Source organism: Sinohyriopsis cumingii, chromosome 15 (assembly GCF_028554795.1).
Source record: "Sinohyriopsis cumingii isolate HCF-2022 chromosome 15, ASM2855479v2, whole genome shotgun sequence".
Lineage (NCBI taxonomy): Eukaryota > Metazoa > Mollusca > Bivalvia > Unionida > Unionidae > Sinohyriopsis > Sinohyriopsis cumingii.
In genome coordinates, this window is record NC_142975.1 from 43,688,812 (window position 1) to 43,705,560 (window position 16,749).

The 16,749-nt window shown below is 38.2% G+C and overlaps 1 protein-coding gene across 2 annotated transcripts in view; it reads right to left on the reverse strand.

Moving 5' to 3' along the window:
- The window catches only part of LOC149781708 (5'-3' exoribonuclease 1-like), a 218,249-nt gene that overhangs the window by 13,490 nt on the left and 188,010 nt on the right, over positions 1-16,749 (reverse strand). For both annotated transcript variants that reach the window (XM_089935809.1, XM_089935808.1), the window contains exon 37: positions 12,277-12,391. In XM_089935809.1, the coding sequence (XP_089791935.1) occupies positions 12,277-12,391 (115 nt within the window). The remainder of the gene's footprint in view (positions 1-12,276; positions 12,392-16,749) is intronic.

Genomic DNA, 16,749 nt, shown 5'->3' on the forward strand with positions numbered 1-16,749 from the left:
GAACTTGTTAAAGCGGATAATACCGCCTATGCAGCAGATTTTAGAGTCGGATTTGTTAACAACGGCATTATGGCATTATTCAAAAACGCCACTTATATGATCGACGGAAGAGAAATTGAATCAATTACCAATGATGTTGATTTGGCAACGACGATAATAGGTCTAGCTAGATACTCGGATGATTTTACTAGATCAGCTGGTCCTAGCATGATGTTTGCCAAACATAATTCTAATCGTCCCGAAAGTAGGCCGTTTATTATCAGACAACCCAACGATCGCGCCGTTCCTAATGCTGGTCCCGCTGGTATCGAAGATATGATCATTAAACCTTATCCTGATTATAATCTCGGATTTACCACGCGAAAACTCACATTAACAGCAGATCGCAGAAGATTCTCTTGTGCTATTCCGCTGTCCCATATATTCGGATTTTGTAGACATTTCAGGAAAATTATCTACGGAGCAAAACATACCGTAACGTTTGTCAGAAAGGGAAATAGCGACGATGCTATCTGGCGAGAAGGTGCTGTCGATTACGCTACTGGCGTGATAGGTCCCAATGATGCCGCGCATAATAACGGTATAGTAAGATTACTTAAATTTACCTTGTGGATGCCAGCGATAACTCCATCAATAATCGAGGAAGAAAAATTATTATCGTTCATGAACCAGGGTGGTAAATCTGTCATGTCATGGCTGACAACAACAACAGATTCCACAAATACCGATATTAATGGTGATTTTACCTGGCGAATTGCATCGCAGCAAGGTACCTCTGCACCTAGGCATATCTTTATCGCTTTTTTGCGTACCGAAAGATATCATCAATTATACAGCCATATGATATTTGATAGTATCCAAGCAACAAATGTGTCGCTAAGAGTAAATGGTCAACAAGAACCATCCGAGGAAATATCAATTGATTTTGCCAACTATTCTACGGCTCGCGCGTATCATCGCTTGTTGTGTTTTATGGGTCGTGATCAAAATATCGATACAGGATTACAAATATCACAGCTGGATTTTAATACCCTTTATCCTATCTATTACTTTTCCCTGGAACATCTTGATTTGGTAAAACAATCCGTCGTTGATATTCATTTCAAAGCCAGAATTACCACCGGAAATAATTTATATAAAGCAATCGCGGTAATCCTCAGCGATAGAACGATGATCCTGGAAGGCATCAGTGGTAGAATGAGAGTCATCGACGCGCCTGTCGAGAAAATGTAACATCGAAGATTGAAAATTGAAAATCGAAGATTTTTAAGATTTCCAAATTTAGATTAAAACGATTATTAATATGCCATACGAACACGTCAGCGTAACTCTGACCCCGGGTCAGATGAAAAAACTCCAGTCAGCGATAGCAAAGCGATGCGGTGTGAAATTAACCCTGAAAAATGATCAAATTCAGGGCGGACCTAACAAACTATCGCTAACTAAGAATCAACATGGACATTTTACCAAAGCCAAATCAGCTAATTCCGGAGTTCATGTGAATCTTAGTATAGGTGCCATCAAAGATATGGTCAAAACAGGTGGATTTTTCCCACTATTAGCCGCTATTCCCGGATTATTAGCCGCAATTGCTCCGTCGATAGCAACCGGTCTAGCATCAAGCGCGGCTGGATACGCAGGTAAAAAACTACTAGAAAAAATAGGAGGGCGATACGGTAAAAAAAAGGGAAGCGGCCTTTATCTAAGACGACCTCCGTATGGATCCGGCCTTTATCTAAGACGCCCACCTCCGTACGGATCCGGCCTAAGATTAGCACGCCCTATTCAAATTTAGATTTATTCAGCGAAGCAAAGAATAAAAAAAATAAAATTTTTCAGAGGCGTATTTATGCGGGATCAACTACCAGAAAAACCAAATTCAACCGAGACAGGAATAATAAATCTCGATTCAAATACTGGCCCTGGTACACATTGGGTCGCCTACGCGATTAATCCTCGCGAAGTTGTTTACTTTGACTCGTACGGATTAGCGCCACCAAACGAATTCATCAATTACGTGTCAAAGTTAAATATTCCAATTTGGTATTCTACACTTCCAACGCAGACGTTAATGGATCCACCGATATGCGGTCCTGAATCAATTAACGTCCTCGACGCAATTTCAAAATCATCCGGTCCGTATCATAGAATCGTATTTGAATATGCCGTAGATAAGTATCATGGTTGATATTTACGGAAGATTCCTCTACAGGAAGAAGGAAGTAGCCGACGTCGATCTATCAAAATTCGCCACCAGGGATGATATTAATAATCTTCTGTCGCTGTCAGAAGTGGATCCTGGCGAAGTTGCCATTTTTCAGAACAAGGAAGGAAGATTACAAACAAGTAACGTCAAAATAACCGATATAATCAGGCGGGACGAATATAACGATCGTATTGATCAATTTACTCGCCTATCAGAATCGGTATCAAAATCCATCGCTGATATCACCGATTTTGTAGCGAAGTTGCCCCTGAAGGCTGATATTGCGGATGTGGAAAAAAAAGACAACGAATTATCAGCAACGTTGCTTCTGAAGGCCGATAAAACATTACACGACGATCTTCAGGATAGAATGACAAAAAGATTTAACAGGCTAAATAACGATCTTAAAAAACTCGACGATGCCTTAGGTAAACTTAGTAAAAAAATTGACGAGGACACAAAAACATCCGGCGATACTTCAGTCGCCGCACACGATGATCTCAGCGAAAAAGTAGGAAAAATCAGCAAGGACATCACTAACGTTTTCGCCGATATTACCGAAATAAAAACCGTAATGAGTCAGAAAAGCGATAAAACGTCGCACCATTATCTCGACGAAAAAACAAAAAAAATCAACGAGGATATTACCAAAATTAACGAGGAAATTTCCGCGATACGCCAAATTGCACACCAAAAAACCGATAAAACATTACACGATGATCTCAGCGAGAGTGTGAGAAAAATCAACGAGAATATTACTAAAATCAACGAAGAAATTTCCACGACGCGTGATTTGGCACGTCAAAAGGTAGATGTATCGTCGTATGATGGAGAGATTCGAAATTTGAACGCGAAACTTCTCGGCACAGTTGCAAAAATTAACGATATTAGCGCAAAAATATCGTCAGCGAATCTTGAAAAACTAGCGCGTATTATTGTACCATCGGAGGTAGAAACAGGAAAAATTCCCTGTTATGTACCATTTGTGTTAAAAACACACAAAGGTACATGGACACCCGAGAACAACACATTTAGCTTTACCATGCCAATTACTGGCATATATCGAATATATTTTATCTCCGTGATAAGATTCAAGATAATAACCAGATATCAAGGTCCCTACGACGAATCTTTAAATATTTTGATACTTGCAAATGACACGGAAACATTTGAGCTATCACCGCCAGATAGAACCACGACAAAACCAACCACTTATTTTGCAGTTTTCGAATATTTATCCGGAACACACACAATTGGTTAGATAAATTAACTAATAAATGACCGCGTCGGATTATCGATACAATCAGGCGCGTTCGTGGCAGGATTCATTAAAAAAACTCCTCGACGAGTATCAAACAAAAATAAAAAAATACCAGCGTAGATTAGTTACCATTGATATTGCCGTATATGCGGTAAGCGCAGTAATCGCCGGTGCAGGAATAATCTTATCCGCGGTAACAACAATCGCGCCAATCGTAGCAACGATAGTAATATCATCGACAACGACAATCGCGGGTGTTCTCAATATTATCGCAAAAAAAATATCCTCATGCACGAGTGAAAAATTATCCCTGTACACGAGTAAATTATCCCAGGTCAACGAAGCATATTCGAAATTATCATCGCTGCTTTCTGAAAGTCTCAACGACGGAGTTATATCCGATCTCGAATTTTCCGTGATGGTAAATATCTATTCTGAGATTGAACTAATGAATATCAATAATGTCGGAACTAGCTCAAATCGTGACAAACACAACACCGCCGATAACAACGCTGATTTCGGCAAGCTCAACCAGGCCAGAATTTAGTATCGATTTCCCAATACCAATTAGCGTTAAGGAAATTGCGCTGTCACAGTTACGCGTCTATAATAGCTGGCCCAATATCAGATCAAAATCATTCGGTAGATTATTATCGAATAATTCGCTTGTTTTTGCCAATAAAAACCGTCCGGATGGAACTCCCGATTGGATCGTCGTTGGCATACCAACAGGCAGTTACGAAATTGAGCAAATCAACAAGGAACTTACTGGTAGAATATCGAATATAACTGGCGATGCTACGCCAGGAATAAAAATATCCGCGCACGAACCAACGCTGTCATCGATAATCGAAGTAAAATCGCCGTATATCGTCGATATTTACCAATCATCGATCAGGACAGTTCTAGGTTGGCCCGAAATCGCACCTCTGGTAAAACCAGAAAAATCTGATTTTATTATTCCAGGTTGGCACGAGGAAGCTCCTCCAGAGCTACCGGAGCCAAAAAAATCTGATTTTATTACCAATGAAGGATGGTACGGAACTATCAGACACAAGCCTCTGATCCACAATGCCATCAATCTCATGAACAGCTACAAATTTAACCTGGTGATGTTCGCTTTTACTTTCAAGGACGAAAGAATTCTCTCGTGGTTGCCTCTTCCCAAAATTCCCCCAGATGTCGAAATCTTCGACGCTACCAACATTAACAGGATAATATTCCCCATAGATGGTATCTTGATAAGAAGAACCATCGACGAATTTAATCAGGAACATAAATTACAATTAAATTTATTGTGGGGATCCTTTCAAGAATGTATCTTAAATAAATCAGGTTCATGCAGCGAAATTATCGAACGCGTGAAGATTTTAAATCAACTTGCGAATGATATTGAATATTATCACGATATGTTCATTCGGGCGATAATTGATGATATATCAATTGCCGATTATGTTCTTCCTATTAGCAGCTTCAAGTTGATCAAAAATTCAGGAGAAAAACAAAAATTCATGACAGTATTTGGATTAACCGAGGAAACGCTACCAAATTTCAAATTTCCTGATTATGACGTTGATGAAATGAGAAAATCCATCGTTGATACCATCGATGAGTTATTTCCGAAATTACATGCCGCGTGGACTAAAAAAATACAATCAGAATCAATTCTCAAACACAATAATGATCCAACCGGGCAGGGACGACATATCTTGCCGGGTATCGTTAATATAACGGAAGTTATCGCGATTAATCTTCACGCGGACATTGTTGAAGGTAGTTACAACATGGATTCATCTACGTCAGAACAGGCGCAGCAGGGATTCATCTTATATTCGTTTTCACCTAGCGCCTCTCCGGGATTTTTGATAATAAAAGAGCCAGTGAATCCGTTTTACCTGCGATGTCACAATCGATTATTATCGAGGATAAATTTCAAACTGACGGACCAGAATGGAAATTTACTTGATATACGCGAGGAAACGCTAAGTATAAATTTACTAGTGAGATCGTAAAAATTAGAATCTTAAAAATCTGCCCGCCAGAAAAAAATGGCCAAAAAAATAAATAAAAATCAGGGAAATTTTCAAAATTAGCAAAATTTTTAATTTTTGTTTATTTTGTGGCAAGAATGAAAATCTTCGATTCTAATTTTTACTCTCATCGACTAGCTTTTTTAGCTGCCTGACACGCGAGCTAGTAATTTTTCTCGATTCATATTCATCAGATAAACTCGATCTCACTTTTTCTACCAGCGTCGATAATTTAACGAAATCCTCGATTTGATCATCGCTGACAATCGCGAGTGATTGATACATCGCAATCTGGATTTTCTTTATAAACTTATATTCGGATGGTAGCGTGTATCTATATTCGAGTTTTCCCTGGACAATCGTCTCAAATTCGGACCGGATTTTATCTGCGTCCAAATCCGGAGATAAATTTATATTTTTATTTTTCAAATCCTCGATGGCTTCGATGATATTGTTCACGTTTTCCTCGTTCATTTATATTATACTTTGTAATCTTCAATTAATTTTCCGAGTCTGATATTATCGGAATATAGTAAAATTCGATCCACTTGCCGAGTTTATATGAGAATGATGCGTTGATTATTTTTTCTGCTACAAGTTGCACCGAGCGTGAGTGAATACCGAAATACTTTGCGGCGGCGTACATTGATGTGAATATGATTTCCTCATTTGTCTGCCTTGGCATATTTCGGATATTTACCGGCATTACCGAATTTAGAATTTTCCTTCTGAGTCACCGCCCGAAGATTGGATATTTTGTTATTTAACTTATTTCCGTCGATGTGGTCGATAACAAGACCGACTTTTATTGGTCCATGGAAACACTCGTATATGAACCTGTGAGAAAGATAATTTGCGCTTTTCCTTTTTTTATTCCCACCGACGGAAAACATGAGATAACCCGAATTACAAATGAAACTGACATTATTCTTTGTTTTGATATGCCTGACGATACCATCCGGAAGTGTTGATTTTGGAATCGCTGATTTTTGATTCATATAAGATATTCCTTTTGTCTAAATCGTTATTAGCTTGAAATCGATTAATATAATCTTCTTCGCAAGTTATCACGGACGAGGATTTTTTCATAATATCGCCGCAATTCCCGATAATTCTTTCCTCCACACGCCAGACACAACCGAGTTTTCCCTCGCGTGCCAACTTGACAAACTAAACATCGCTGTGGTCCTTTACTGCCACGCTGAATCGCATGTATATGAGCGCCGCAATAATCGCCTCTGCAAGATTTGTCACAGAAATTTGTTGAACCGATTAATAGCCATTTGCATTGATTCATATTATTTAAACATTTGTCTAAAATATAATCAATGGACGCATTTGATCTTGACGAGGCAGAATATATTATTCCTGAGGTTGATCGAGCCAAGAAAGAATTCTTCGATGATGGAGCGGTTCACACTTGGTCGACCTGGAAAACAAATTCCATCGATGCTACGATGAACCTGCAGCGAGCCAAGAAAATAATCGAACACATAAAAATCGAACATCCTGAAGAGCGATTGATCTTTGGGATAAAATTTATCGCACAAATGCCTGACGATACTTGGATTATTCGTGATAAACGAGATCCAGTGCATGGCGGTAAGAAAAACGTTATTCTTGATAAAAATTCTAAACCTGGATTGTTATTGGGAATCGATGGCCCTTATTATGCTAGATCGTATCCAGCCAGCGCTGTTGTTTATGGAATTTATCGGCTAAATAACAATCCGGATATAAAAAACCTACCTGCGATGAAAGAATCATCGGTGATAAACTGCGTGGCTGAGCGCGTAATCAAACACATGAAAAACGCTCGACGTGGATCTGGTTTGACTCAATCTAGGCTGGATAAGATTAATGCGTGGGCGAAGACTGTCGCCGATGGTGCGACGGTAGATGACGTGGCTGTGCTGAGTAAAAAACTAAAATTTCCAATTACGGTGAAAACGTTATCGGGAGAAATATTATACTCGTCGCCGTATAGATCCCGAGGAGCACCAATTGAGATTATTGATCACAATTCCCACGCGTGGTCGCATTCGGTAATGATATTTCCGCGGGATCGCATAGTTAAATTTTATCCTGTGGAAAATTCTGCGGAATTTTCTGCGGAGAATAATAATTCCGATGACATGTTTAGATTTATTAAAAAATTAAGTGTATCGGATCCAATATTGATATGGTTATTCTCGAGCAAGGAAAGATACGATCAGTTTATCCTGCCATGCGGCGATATTTACAGAAACGAAATATTACATGAATCGATGAAAAAACTCGCGGTGAGATATTCATCAAATCCCGATCAGTTACTGACAAATTGCTTTACAATTTCGTCTGTGGCCACTCACGCCGCTAGAGAAAGGAACTCGTGGAGGCCGACAAGAAACGAATATCTCGCCGATATTCAACGTAGCTGTATCGAGTATGGCCATGGCGGATTGTGGAATACCAGGTATGATTTCGAGGATATGATTTCCATTGACATGAGCGCATGTTATCCTGGAAGTTTTCTTGGATATGGCGATTGTGCAGATTATTTTGCTAAATTCGGTCATCCTACCAGTGAAATGACAAGGGTAGCAATTAACGGACCGTTGCCTAATTTTGTCATGACAGGATTCGCTTGTGTTACGTCGTTCGAATTTGCTGAAAATTTACATAAAATTTGTTATATTTGGTTTGGCAGGCATTTCTCCCAGCGTCGTTGGGTTCCTACGGTGTTGTTGAGATATATGCTAGATTCATCGATGTTAGTGTCGTTGACGGTGAGTGAGACAATTATATCGTATAGAAAACAGACCGATGTGTGGCTGCCGATGGATTGTGATAACGCGAAAGATATAGGAAGAATAATAATCGGTAAATTTACTCAAGGTGGATCCGTTGATCATAAACACAGGCACGCTAGATTGTTTATTAACGATGCTGAGATGGATTTTATAATCGCCGATACGGTATCACGAGGAATATTTTGTAGCAGGGAGAATATTATCGTTGATGGGACAAAGTTAGGTACCGTGATTAGCTATCTTGAAGGAGAATCAGCACAATATACGCATTTACGATCATCGATGCTCGCCTATGTGAGTATAAATTTACTCTCGATGATAAACAAATTTTCCGATATTGCAGTAAGGGTCGCGACGGATTCGTTCTATATCGATAAAAAATACCAATGTAGGTTGGAAAATTTAATTACCGATGGTAGCTCATGGGGAACTTGGAGAATAAAAAACGAGGATATTCTAGATTATTGTGAGGACGCCGATGTTGAAGATTGCGATGAATTCCACCGAGGTAGATTTGGAGAATCTTCGATTCTGGAATCTTCGACAGCCGCATCTGCGTTCGATCCAATTTCACGCAGTAAATTTGCTTACCTAAATGGACCCGGCGGCAGCGGTAAAACAACGCGAGTGATAAATTTATTCGCAAATTCTGACATGATCGTGTTGACTCCGACACATAGATTAGCGCGAGAAATAAAGCAGCGTGGCGTTAATTCTTGCACATACCATAGCTATTTCAAGTACAGCGGTGGATCATGGGACTCGGTGCGCATGGGCGATAAATATATCAACAAGATTATAATATTCGATGAGATTTGCACGGTGAATTTAGCTATATTAAAATCGATATTAGCCTGGCTGGGGGAAAAAAATACCGCCGTGATAATGTGCGGCGATCATGGCCAACCTAATCCGATTGATGGTGAATCACCTCACGAATGGCTTAGAAGCTTCGTTGATTATTACGAGGAAATCGGCGCTGATTATAGATCAACAGATAATTTACTGACCGAGTTTAAAAAATTGATTCGATTGCAACCGAATAAGATTCAATGTGACGTCATGAGAAAAATAATTGACGAGACTCCGATGAGCGATTTTCTAAATTTGTGGCGTCCCGATCATTTGATCGTCGCTAGCAGGAAAATTATTCGCGATATTATTCAGGAAATGTTATTCAAGCTGCATTGTGAGAAATTTCCTACGTTGCAGGTACCGTTGTGCTACAGGCCCGCTAATACCAGGCAACAAAATATCAGCGTTACTTTGCCATGCGGAGAGGAAAAGAACTTGGTCCTGAACGATATTATCTTTGTTGATATTAATCTTGTTAATGATGCACTAAATGCAGAAAAATCACCATGGAAATTAGGTTACGCAACAACGATACATTCATCGCAGGGATTAACTGTCGATAGTCAAGTTTGGATCGTCAACGATAGAATATCTTGGTCAAATTTAGTGTATTTAGCCGTGTCGAGAGTAAGAAAATTATCCCAGCTGGGACGAATTCGAGTAAACTACATTAGTGATGCTGGTGGTAATTGAGTATCTTTGGGTACTATTTGTAATTCCTCCCTGGTAAATCCGTGTTGTGGCGCTAACGAATCTAGGATATAAATTGCAGGTCTTCCTGACGATCTTGTTACGGCGGATATTTTGTGTGTTGTAACGCTCCAGGTTGGGTCGGTTGCTCTTTTTCTTAAACCTTCGGCCTCGCCTTCCTTATATAAATATCTAACTGTGACGCTACCTAGTACAGGCTGAATTGTGGAATCTCGCTTTAGTGGTATATTCGATTTTGTAATTGCAATTGCAGGTTTCATTGATATTGTTCGAGTTGTCTCGTTATTTAACGCGTTAATTACATGAGGCAATCTTGATACCCAATCGTGAGATCGATTATCTTGAATAAATTCACGCGCGTATTGGTATCCGAATAATCGTTCTGCGAGCGTTTTATTGAATCTTTCGACGATAGCTTGATTGCGATGAACACCTACAATACCGCGACGGATTTTAACGTTATTCTTTTTCATCAATGAAGTAACCGCGCCGAGGAATTCTCGACCTGGATCAACCTGGAGAAGATTCGACCATGTTAATGGGGATCGGGAATAAACTTCGTTAAATGCCTTAGCAATCTCCGTTGCTGTTTTATTCGATAATGGCTCTGCTTCTTTGTACCTACTAGCGATATCGACAATAGTCAGGACATATTTGTATGTGACTCCGTCAACGGTATCGTGAGGAAGAAACATCAGATCCGCTTGATGGACCTCATTGGGGACGCTGACAGTAAAATTTGCATATGGTATTTTTTTAGGTGGAGGGAGATATATTTGCCAAATTGCCTGTTTTGATAGCCACGATTCAGTGATGGATTGTTTTACCGATGCGGCCTTGGCGAGTTTGGCGATTGCTGATTTTCCTCGCCAAAATCCTCGCGGAGAATAATATATCTGTTCCATATTATTTACCAGCGCCGAATACTAATTTGCCTTTCATCGCGCCTTTGATCAACCAGGATGCCAATTGTTCTTTGAAATTTTTATTAGGAATTGCGTTTAGCGCGTGAATTAGCTTGATATCAGCAAGATGCCTCTGTTGTAAATCTCCGCTGCGATATGCTAGGTCGTGGTCGTAACAAGCTCCATTGATGGCGTTTATCGGATTTTCGCCTTGTTTTGGTTGTTTATTATTGTCGAGTCTGATATCGAGCCTTGTTCCGGGTCCGCAGTAATTGTATCCAGGTAGATGCTTCTCTCCGGGATATTTCGCCCAGGGTAACCCAAGTAGATTTTTCATGGAGGCTGCGATGTCCCCTCCGGTTCTACTTTTTTTTTTACAAATCTAAATTTGCGTGTCTTACAAACTTCGCATTCTCCTGCAATTGCGTTCCTGTTGTTACGTGTGACGATTTCGGTCGGATTTATCGTAGCTGTGTGAGTGCGACACTTAACACAATATAGATCCATGTATTTTATTAACATGAATGTAATTGATTTTTCAGCCACGAAACGACGCGAGCAAGTAAAACATCATGCGGCATTACCGAATTCGATTAGAATGATAATTATTGGCCCATCAGGATCTGGTAAGACACAATTGTTATTGAATTTGATTATGCGATGGCTGAAATGGGACAAATTATATTTAGTTGCACCATCCGTCGATGATCAGCGTTGTTATCAAATTTTAAAAGAATTTAGCGACAATACCGATGAGGGCACAATCGAATTCATCACAGATATCAACGAGGCTCCATCCGTGGATAATTTGGACGGTGATACTAATAATCTCGTTGTTTTCGACGATGTTATGCTAGAAAAACAAACTAACCCAGCCAGAATATTCTCGCGTGGCAGACACAAGAATACCGATGTTATTTACGTGACACAGAGATACACGCAGATTCCAAAGGTGATCAGGGACAATTGCAATATCTTGTCGGTATTCAACGGCGTGGATACGCACACGCTGAGAAATATCCATCAGACCTGGTGCAACAGTGACATGGATATAAATAAATTTAAAAATCTATTCAGCCGCGCTCAGATGACGCCACATGGTTTCATCACGATAAATCTTCATGATCCACGTAGCCGGTATCGCATCGGTCTTGATCAAATTTATTCATGAAAATGCAGCCCCACGTGGCAATAAAAAATAATAACACAAAAAAATATTCCCGTGCCGTTTATTCCTGCATTGGGTATCATATTTTATGACACACTCGGTATACCAACCTAATGCACCGAGTCTGAATCGTGCGAAAATTAGCTCTTGTGGAAGGCTTTATTTTTGATTTCTGGGTATTCCACGGAGAAAGTTCGCGTAGGAGCGTTTATTTTGCTTGGAAACATTGGTCTGTTAATCTTCCCTGCTGCTGAGTGGACATTCTGATACAGAGTGAAATAATTATTGTAAGTCACATTTTGATTGCTAATATCAATAAGTATGTACAGCATGACAAAGTATTAATACCTATTACAGGACTGAAGGCAGAGTTGGGTGATGAGAACTGACGTGGCGGTGGCAATCTGCATCGTAAATAGCCTGGCATCATTAAAGGCTGTAGGATGGGTTGAACACATGTTCTCTGTAAAGAAAGTTGATGTCAATAAAATATTAGTTATATAATATATAGTATTTTTATTATATATTTAAGAGTTTAAAAAATTATTGGTGAAAACTGTTTAATGTATCTTCATTCTGACATTGTTGATATTTTTCAGAGCAAAACATATATGGTCAATATTTAACTATGTGACAATACAGGGTTTCCCATCATGCCATGCAATGCCCAAGTATGTTCTTACAGGAGTTACACTTGAGCACTGATCAAGCCTTTTGTGCCCAAGCAAAAAATGAAAACTGCATTACCTTTTCAACATGGAAATGACATTTTGCCAAAGATACCCATTTTCTTTTTGAACAATATACTTACCAGATCATACAGACTGTTACATGAGAATTTTGACAAAGTATGCATACAGACGTGGACATGAGTAATTTGACAAAGTATGCATACATAATCTGACAATGGTAATTTGACAAAGTATGCATACAGACTTGGACATGAGTAATTTGACAAAGTATTCATTAATAATCTGACATGAGTAATTAGACAAAGTATGTATTCATACTCTGACAATGTTAATTTGAGAAAGTATGCATACAGACTGACATAGGTAACTCAACAAAGCATACATATAGACTGTGACATGGGCAATTTGACAAAGTATGCATACAGGCTCTGGCATGTGTAATACACAAAGTACATAAAAACTCTGACATGAGTAATTTGACAAAGTATGCACACATACTCTGACATAGGTAATTTGACAAAGTATTATGTATATTTAATTTAATTGTTTGTCTGTTAGTTTTAATTTTTTTTTTATTTTATTACGTTATTGTACTGTAACATTGTTTGCTTGACTTGACCTTGTCCAAAACTGAATTCATTTCTGTTTGACCTGATTGACTTTTTTATTTTTTAAAATTTCATCTATGTAAACAACTAAAAATAGCTTCATTATACTCTGTGTGTATGAGCTTACTAACCAAATTATTATTCAGGTAAACAAGAAGTGGTAAATATGTTGATCAGGGTCAGGGTTCTGGAGATTCCCATGTGAATTTTATTGGTTACTGTGTTAAAAGTAAACAAGGCTCATTAAGATCATTCTAGAAGGTTATTTTCCATTAGGTAAGGGTTGTTTTTAGAAAATGCTAATTGTGACCCGAGGTCAAACAGAGAACTATATTATCTTGTGACTGTATGGATTTTACCAGTTTTGCTTTGACATCTAGCACTTTATGGCTGGATTGTATTTTCTTCAAATTATTGAATTCAAGTGATTATTTTCTCTGGAAATACAAAAGTGCTCTGATAAAATTCTTGGATAAAGATATTCATTGGAATTTATACTGAATTCAAACCTGGAAAAATATTTCTGATTCAACAAGAGACTGTTTACACATAAGCACTTTGCAGGCCATAACGGAAATGTTACCGCCTTCAGTTTCAGATCTCTTTGGGACTTGAACTCAGTTTCATTCAGGACTTTTTTTAAACTAGGACTTGTGTCTTTAATTCTAGGATTATTTTTGGATTTGATTCACAATACCATAAATTCTACTTTCTCATTTTTCACTTTGTATTCAAGGGAAATAAATTATTTGTTAAATTTTACACAGCTTGTTGATTTCACTCTTTTCTGTTACTTATTTTAAAAGCATAGACTCGTAACAGAAAATCAGGGGCTCGTCCTTGTGATAAAAACTTTGCTAAAATATTTCAGAAAACTGTGTTTTTCAAATTTAAATTCCCCTAGTTTCGGAAATTTCTAAATCCCAAGTATTATTTCATATTTTAGAAATCTTTAGTGAAATCAGCATGCTTTTTTCACAATGTCATCAAAAGTGGAGATCTTTATTTCAAATCCTACCCAGAAGCAGTTAGACTCCTTGAAAAGGATGAATTGCTTCAGCCTGCCAGAAAATATGATCTTTCTGAGGCAAAGGCTTCTTTAATGAAGCAAGAAATAAAAAATATTTTGGTCCAATATTTGGTGGAAAAGAATGTTTTGGATAAAAGTGCTTTGGTTTTGATTACTAAGTCTGTATTCGACTGTAACATAAAAATAAAGGAATTAAAATTAAAATACAAGATGGAATTAGAGTTAAGAAAGCTTGAACTTCAGAAAGATAGAAGGAAGAAAGGGAATATCAATTTAGATTAAGAGAATTAGAGCTGGCAAGTAAAAAGCACATACCCACTTTCCAAACAAATTCAAGTTTTGATGTTACTAAGAATATTTGCTTGTGCCCCCTTTTAGAGAAAAAAAAGTACACAAATATTTTCCTCATGTTGAAAAAATTGCTGAAAATTTGAAATGGCCAAGGGGAGCATTGGCCTCTATTATTACAGTGTGCACTTTTTGGCAAAGCCTGAGACATCTATGCATCCCTGTCAGTACAGCAGAGTGCTGACTATGATTTTGGTTAAGGAATACATCTTAAAGGGTTATGAGTTAGTCCCTGAAGCTTATCGGCAAAAATTCAGGAACTATAAAAAAGAAGCATGACAAACTAATATCAAATTTGCAAGAGAAAAAGGTGGTGCTTAGCCAAGAAAGTTGATCAAGATTACAAAAATCTAAGACAACTCATATTACTTGAAGTTCAAGAATTGCATTCATTGAGACATTAAGACTTAGGCTTGATCAAAACTCCTTGTATATCTACCTATTGCAAGAAGAAAGGACACATTATTTCTGATTGCTACAAATTGAAAAATAATCATCAGAATCAAGAGACACCTATTCCAGATGCTAGAGTATTTCTAAGAGGTCAAGGTCACATTCCTGTATTGAAAGCAATTGGGTCTAATAAACCCCAGCCTTATTTTATTATGGAGAATTATGAACCATTCATGTCGAAGGGGTTTTATAACACTCTTGGGTGATTCAGCCAATCCTATCCCTATTAAAATTTTAAGGGGCACAGGAGCTTCTCAAGAGTCTTTTATTATCTGGCACTATGCCTTTTTCTGAGAAATTGTCTTTCAATGACAGTATTCTTATTCAGGGAGTAGAATGAGACCTTGTTAATGTTCATCTCCATTGTGTCAATTTGTCATCAGACTTAGTCTCAGGACCCATGACAGTTTGAACAGTGACTTCCTTGCCCACTGAGGGCATTTATTTATTACTAGGCAATGATCCAGCTGGAGATAAGGTTGTGGTTAATCCACTTGTAACTGACAAGCCTTGTTTATGATGTTGATCAGAAAAGTATTCTTTTAGCTGACACATGTATTGGTCAGGCTTTTGATGAGGTCACTTTCACTCCTTGTTTGGATCAATCAAAGGGTACTGATCACAGTGATCCTCTTTTAACTACTCATTCTCTTTATTCTAATCAGGGTGACAAACAACAATCACTTGTTGTCAAACAGAAAAAAGATCCTGAGATCTACTGTTTGTTTCAAAGGGCCATTAGTGAAAATGAAGTCATAGAAGTACCTGTTTGTTATTTCATTAAAAATGGGATTCTTATGAGAAAATGGAGACCTCCCAAGGTACCCGCTGGTGACGAGTGGTCAGTGAACTATCGAATTGTAGTTCCAAAATTATACAGACAGGAAATTCTTAGTCTGGTCCATGAAACTCCATTGGCTGGTCATTTAGGGATTAATAAAACTTATCACAAGATCTTGACTCACTTCTATTGGTCAAAAATCAAAAGTGATGCTGGTAAATACTGTAGATCTTGTCATACCTGTCAAGTGGTAGGAAAACCCAATCAGAAAATACTTAAGGCTCATCTGCATCCTGTTCCTGCATTTGATGAAACATTTAGCAGAATAAAGTTAGAATGTGGCAGTCTCTTACCTAAGACCAAGTCAGGTGAGCAATACTTGTTGACAATAATGTGTGCGTCAAATGATTCCCAGAGGCAATTCTGTTGAGGAATATTAAAATTAAAACGACAGTAAAACCTTTGATAAAGGTTTTTTTTCATACTCAATCTGGCAACTCTGTTCAATCTGATCAAGGGTAAAATTGTATGTCTAGAATACTCCAGCAAGTTATGCTTGAATTTGGCACCCACCAATTCAAGTCAAAAGTGAAATTATGGTTCGACAGAACTACAATGGAGAGAACCTTTGAGTCTGGTGATAGAGTTCTGTCTCTTTTGCTCAGTCTTCAAAATTTTCGTCAGATTAGGTATTATGACCCTCACAAAGTTATGAAAAAAAATGAACAAGCTTAATTACAATAATAGTGCTAATGGGATGTAAATAATTTAATGGAATACCAGTATGGAGGGTGGAGATGCATACGGTATACACAGAAACTGCTTAGAATCAATAAAAGGGCAAAGACTGAACAGGTTTTTGAATTGGGGCTGGTGAGATAAAGACGGGAGCTTGGTATAGTGAGGCTG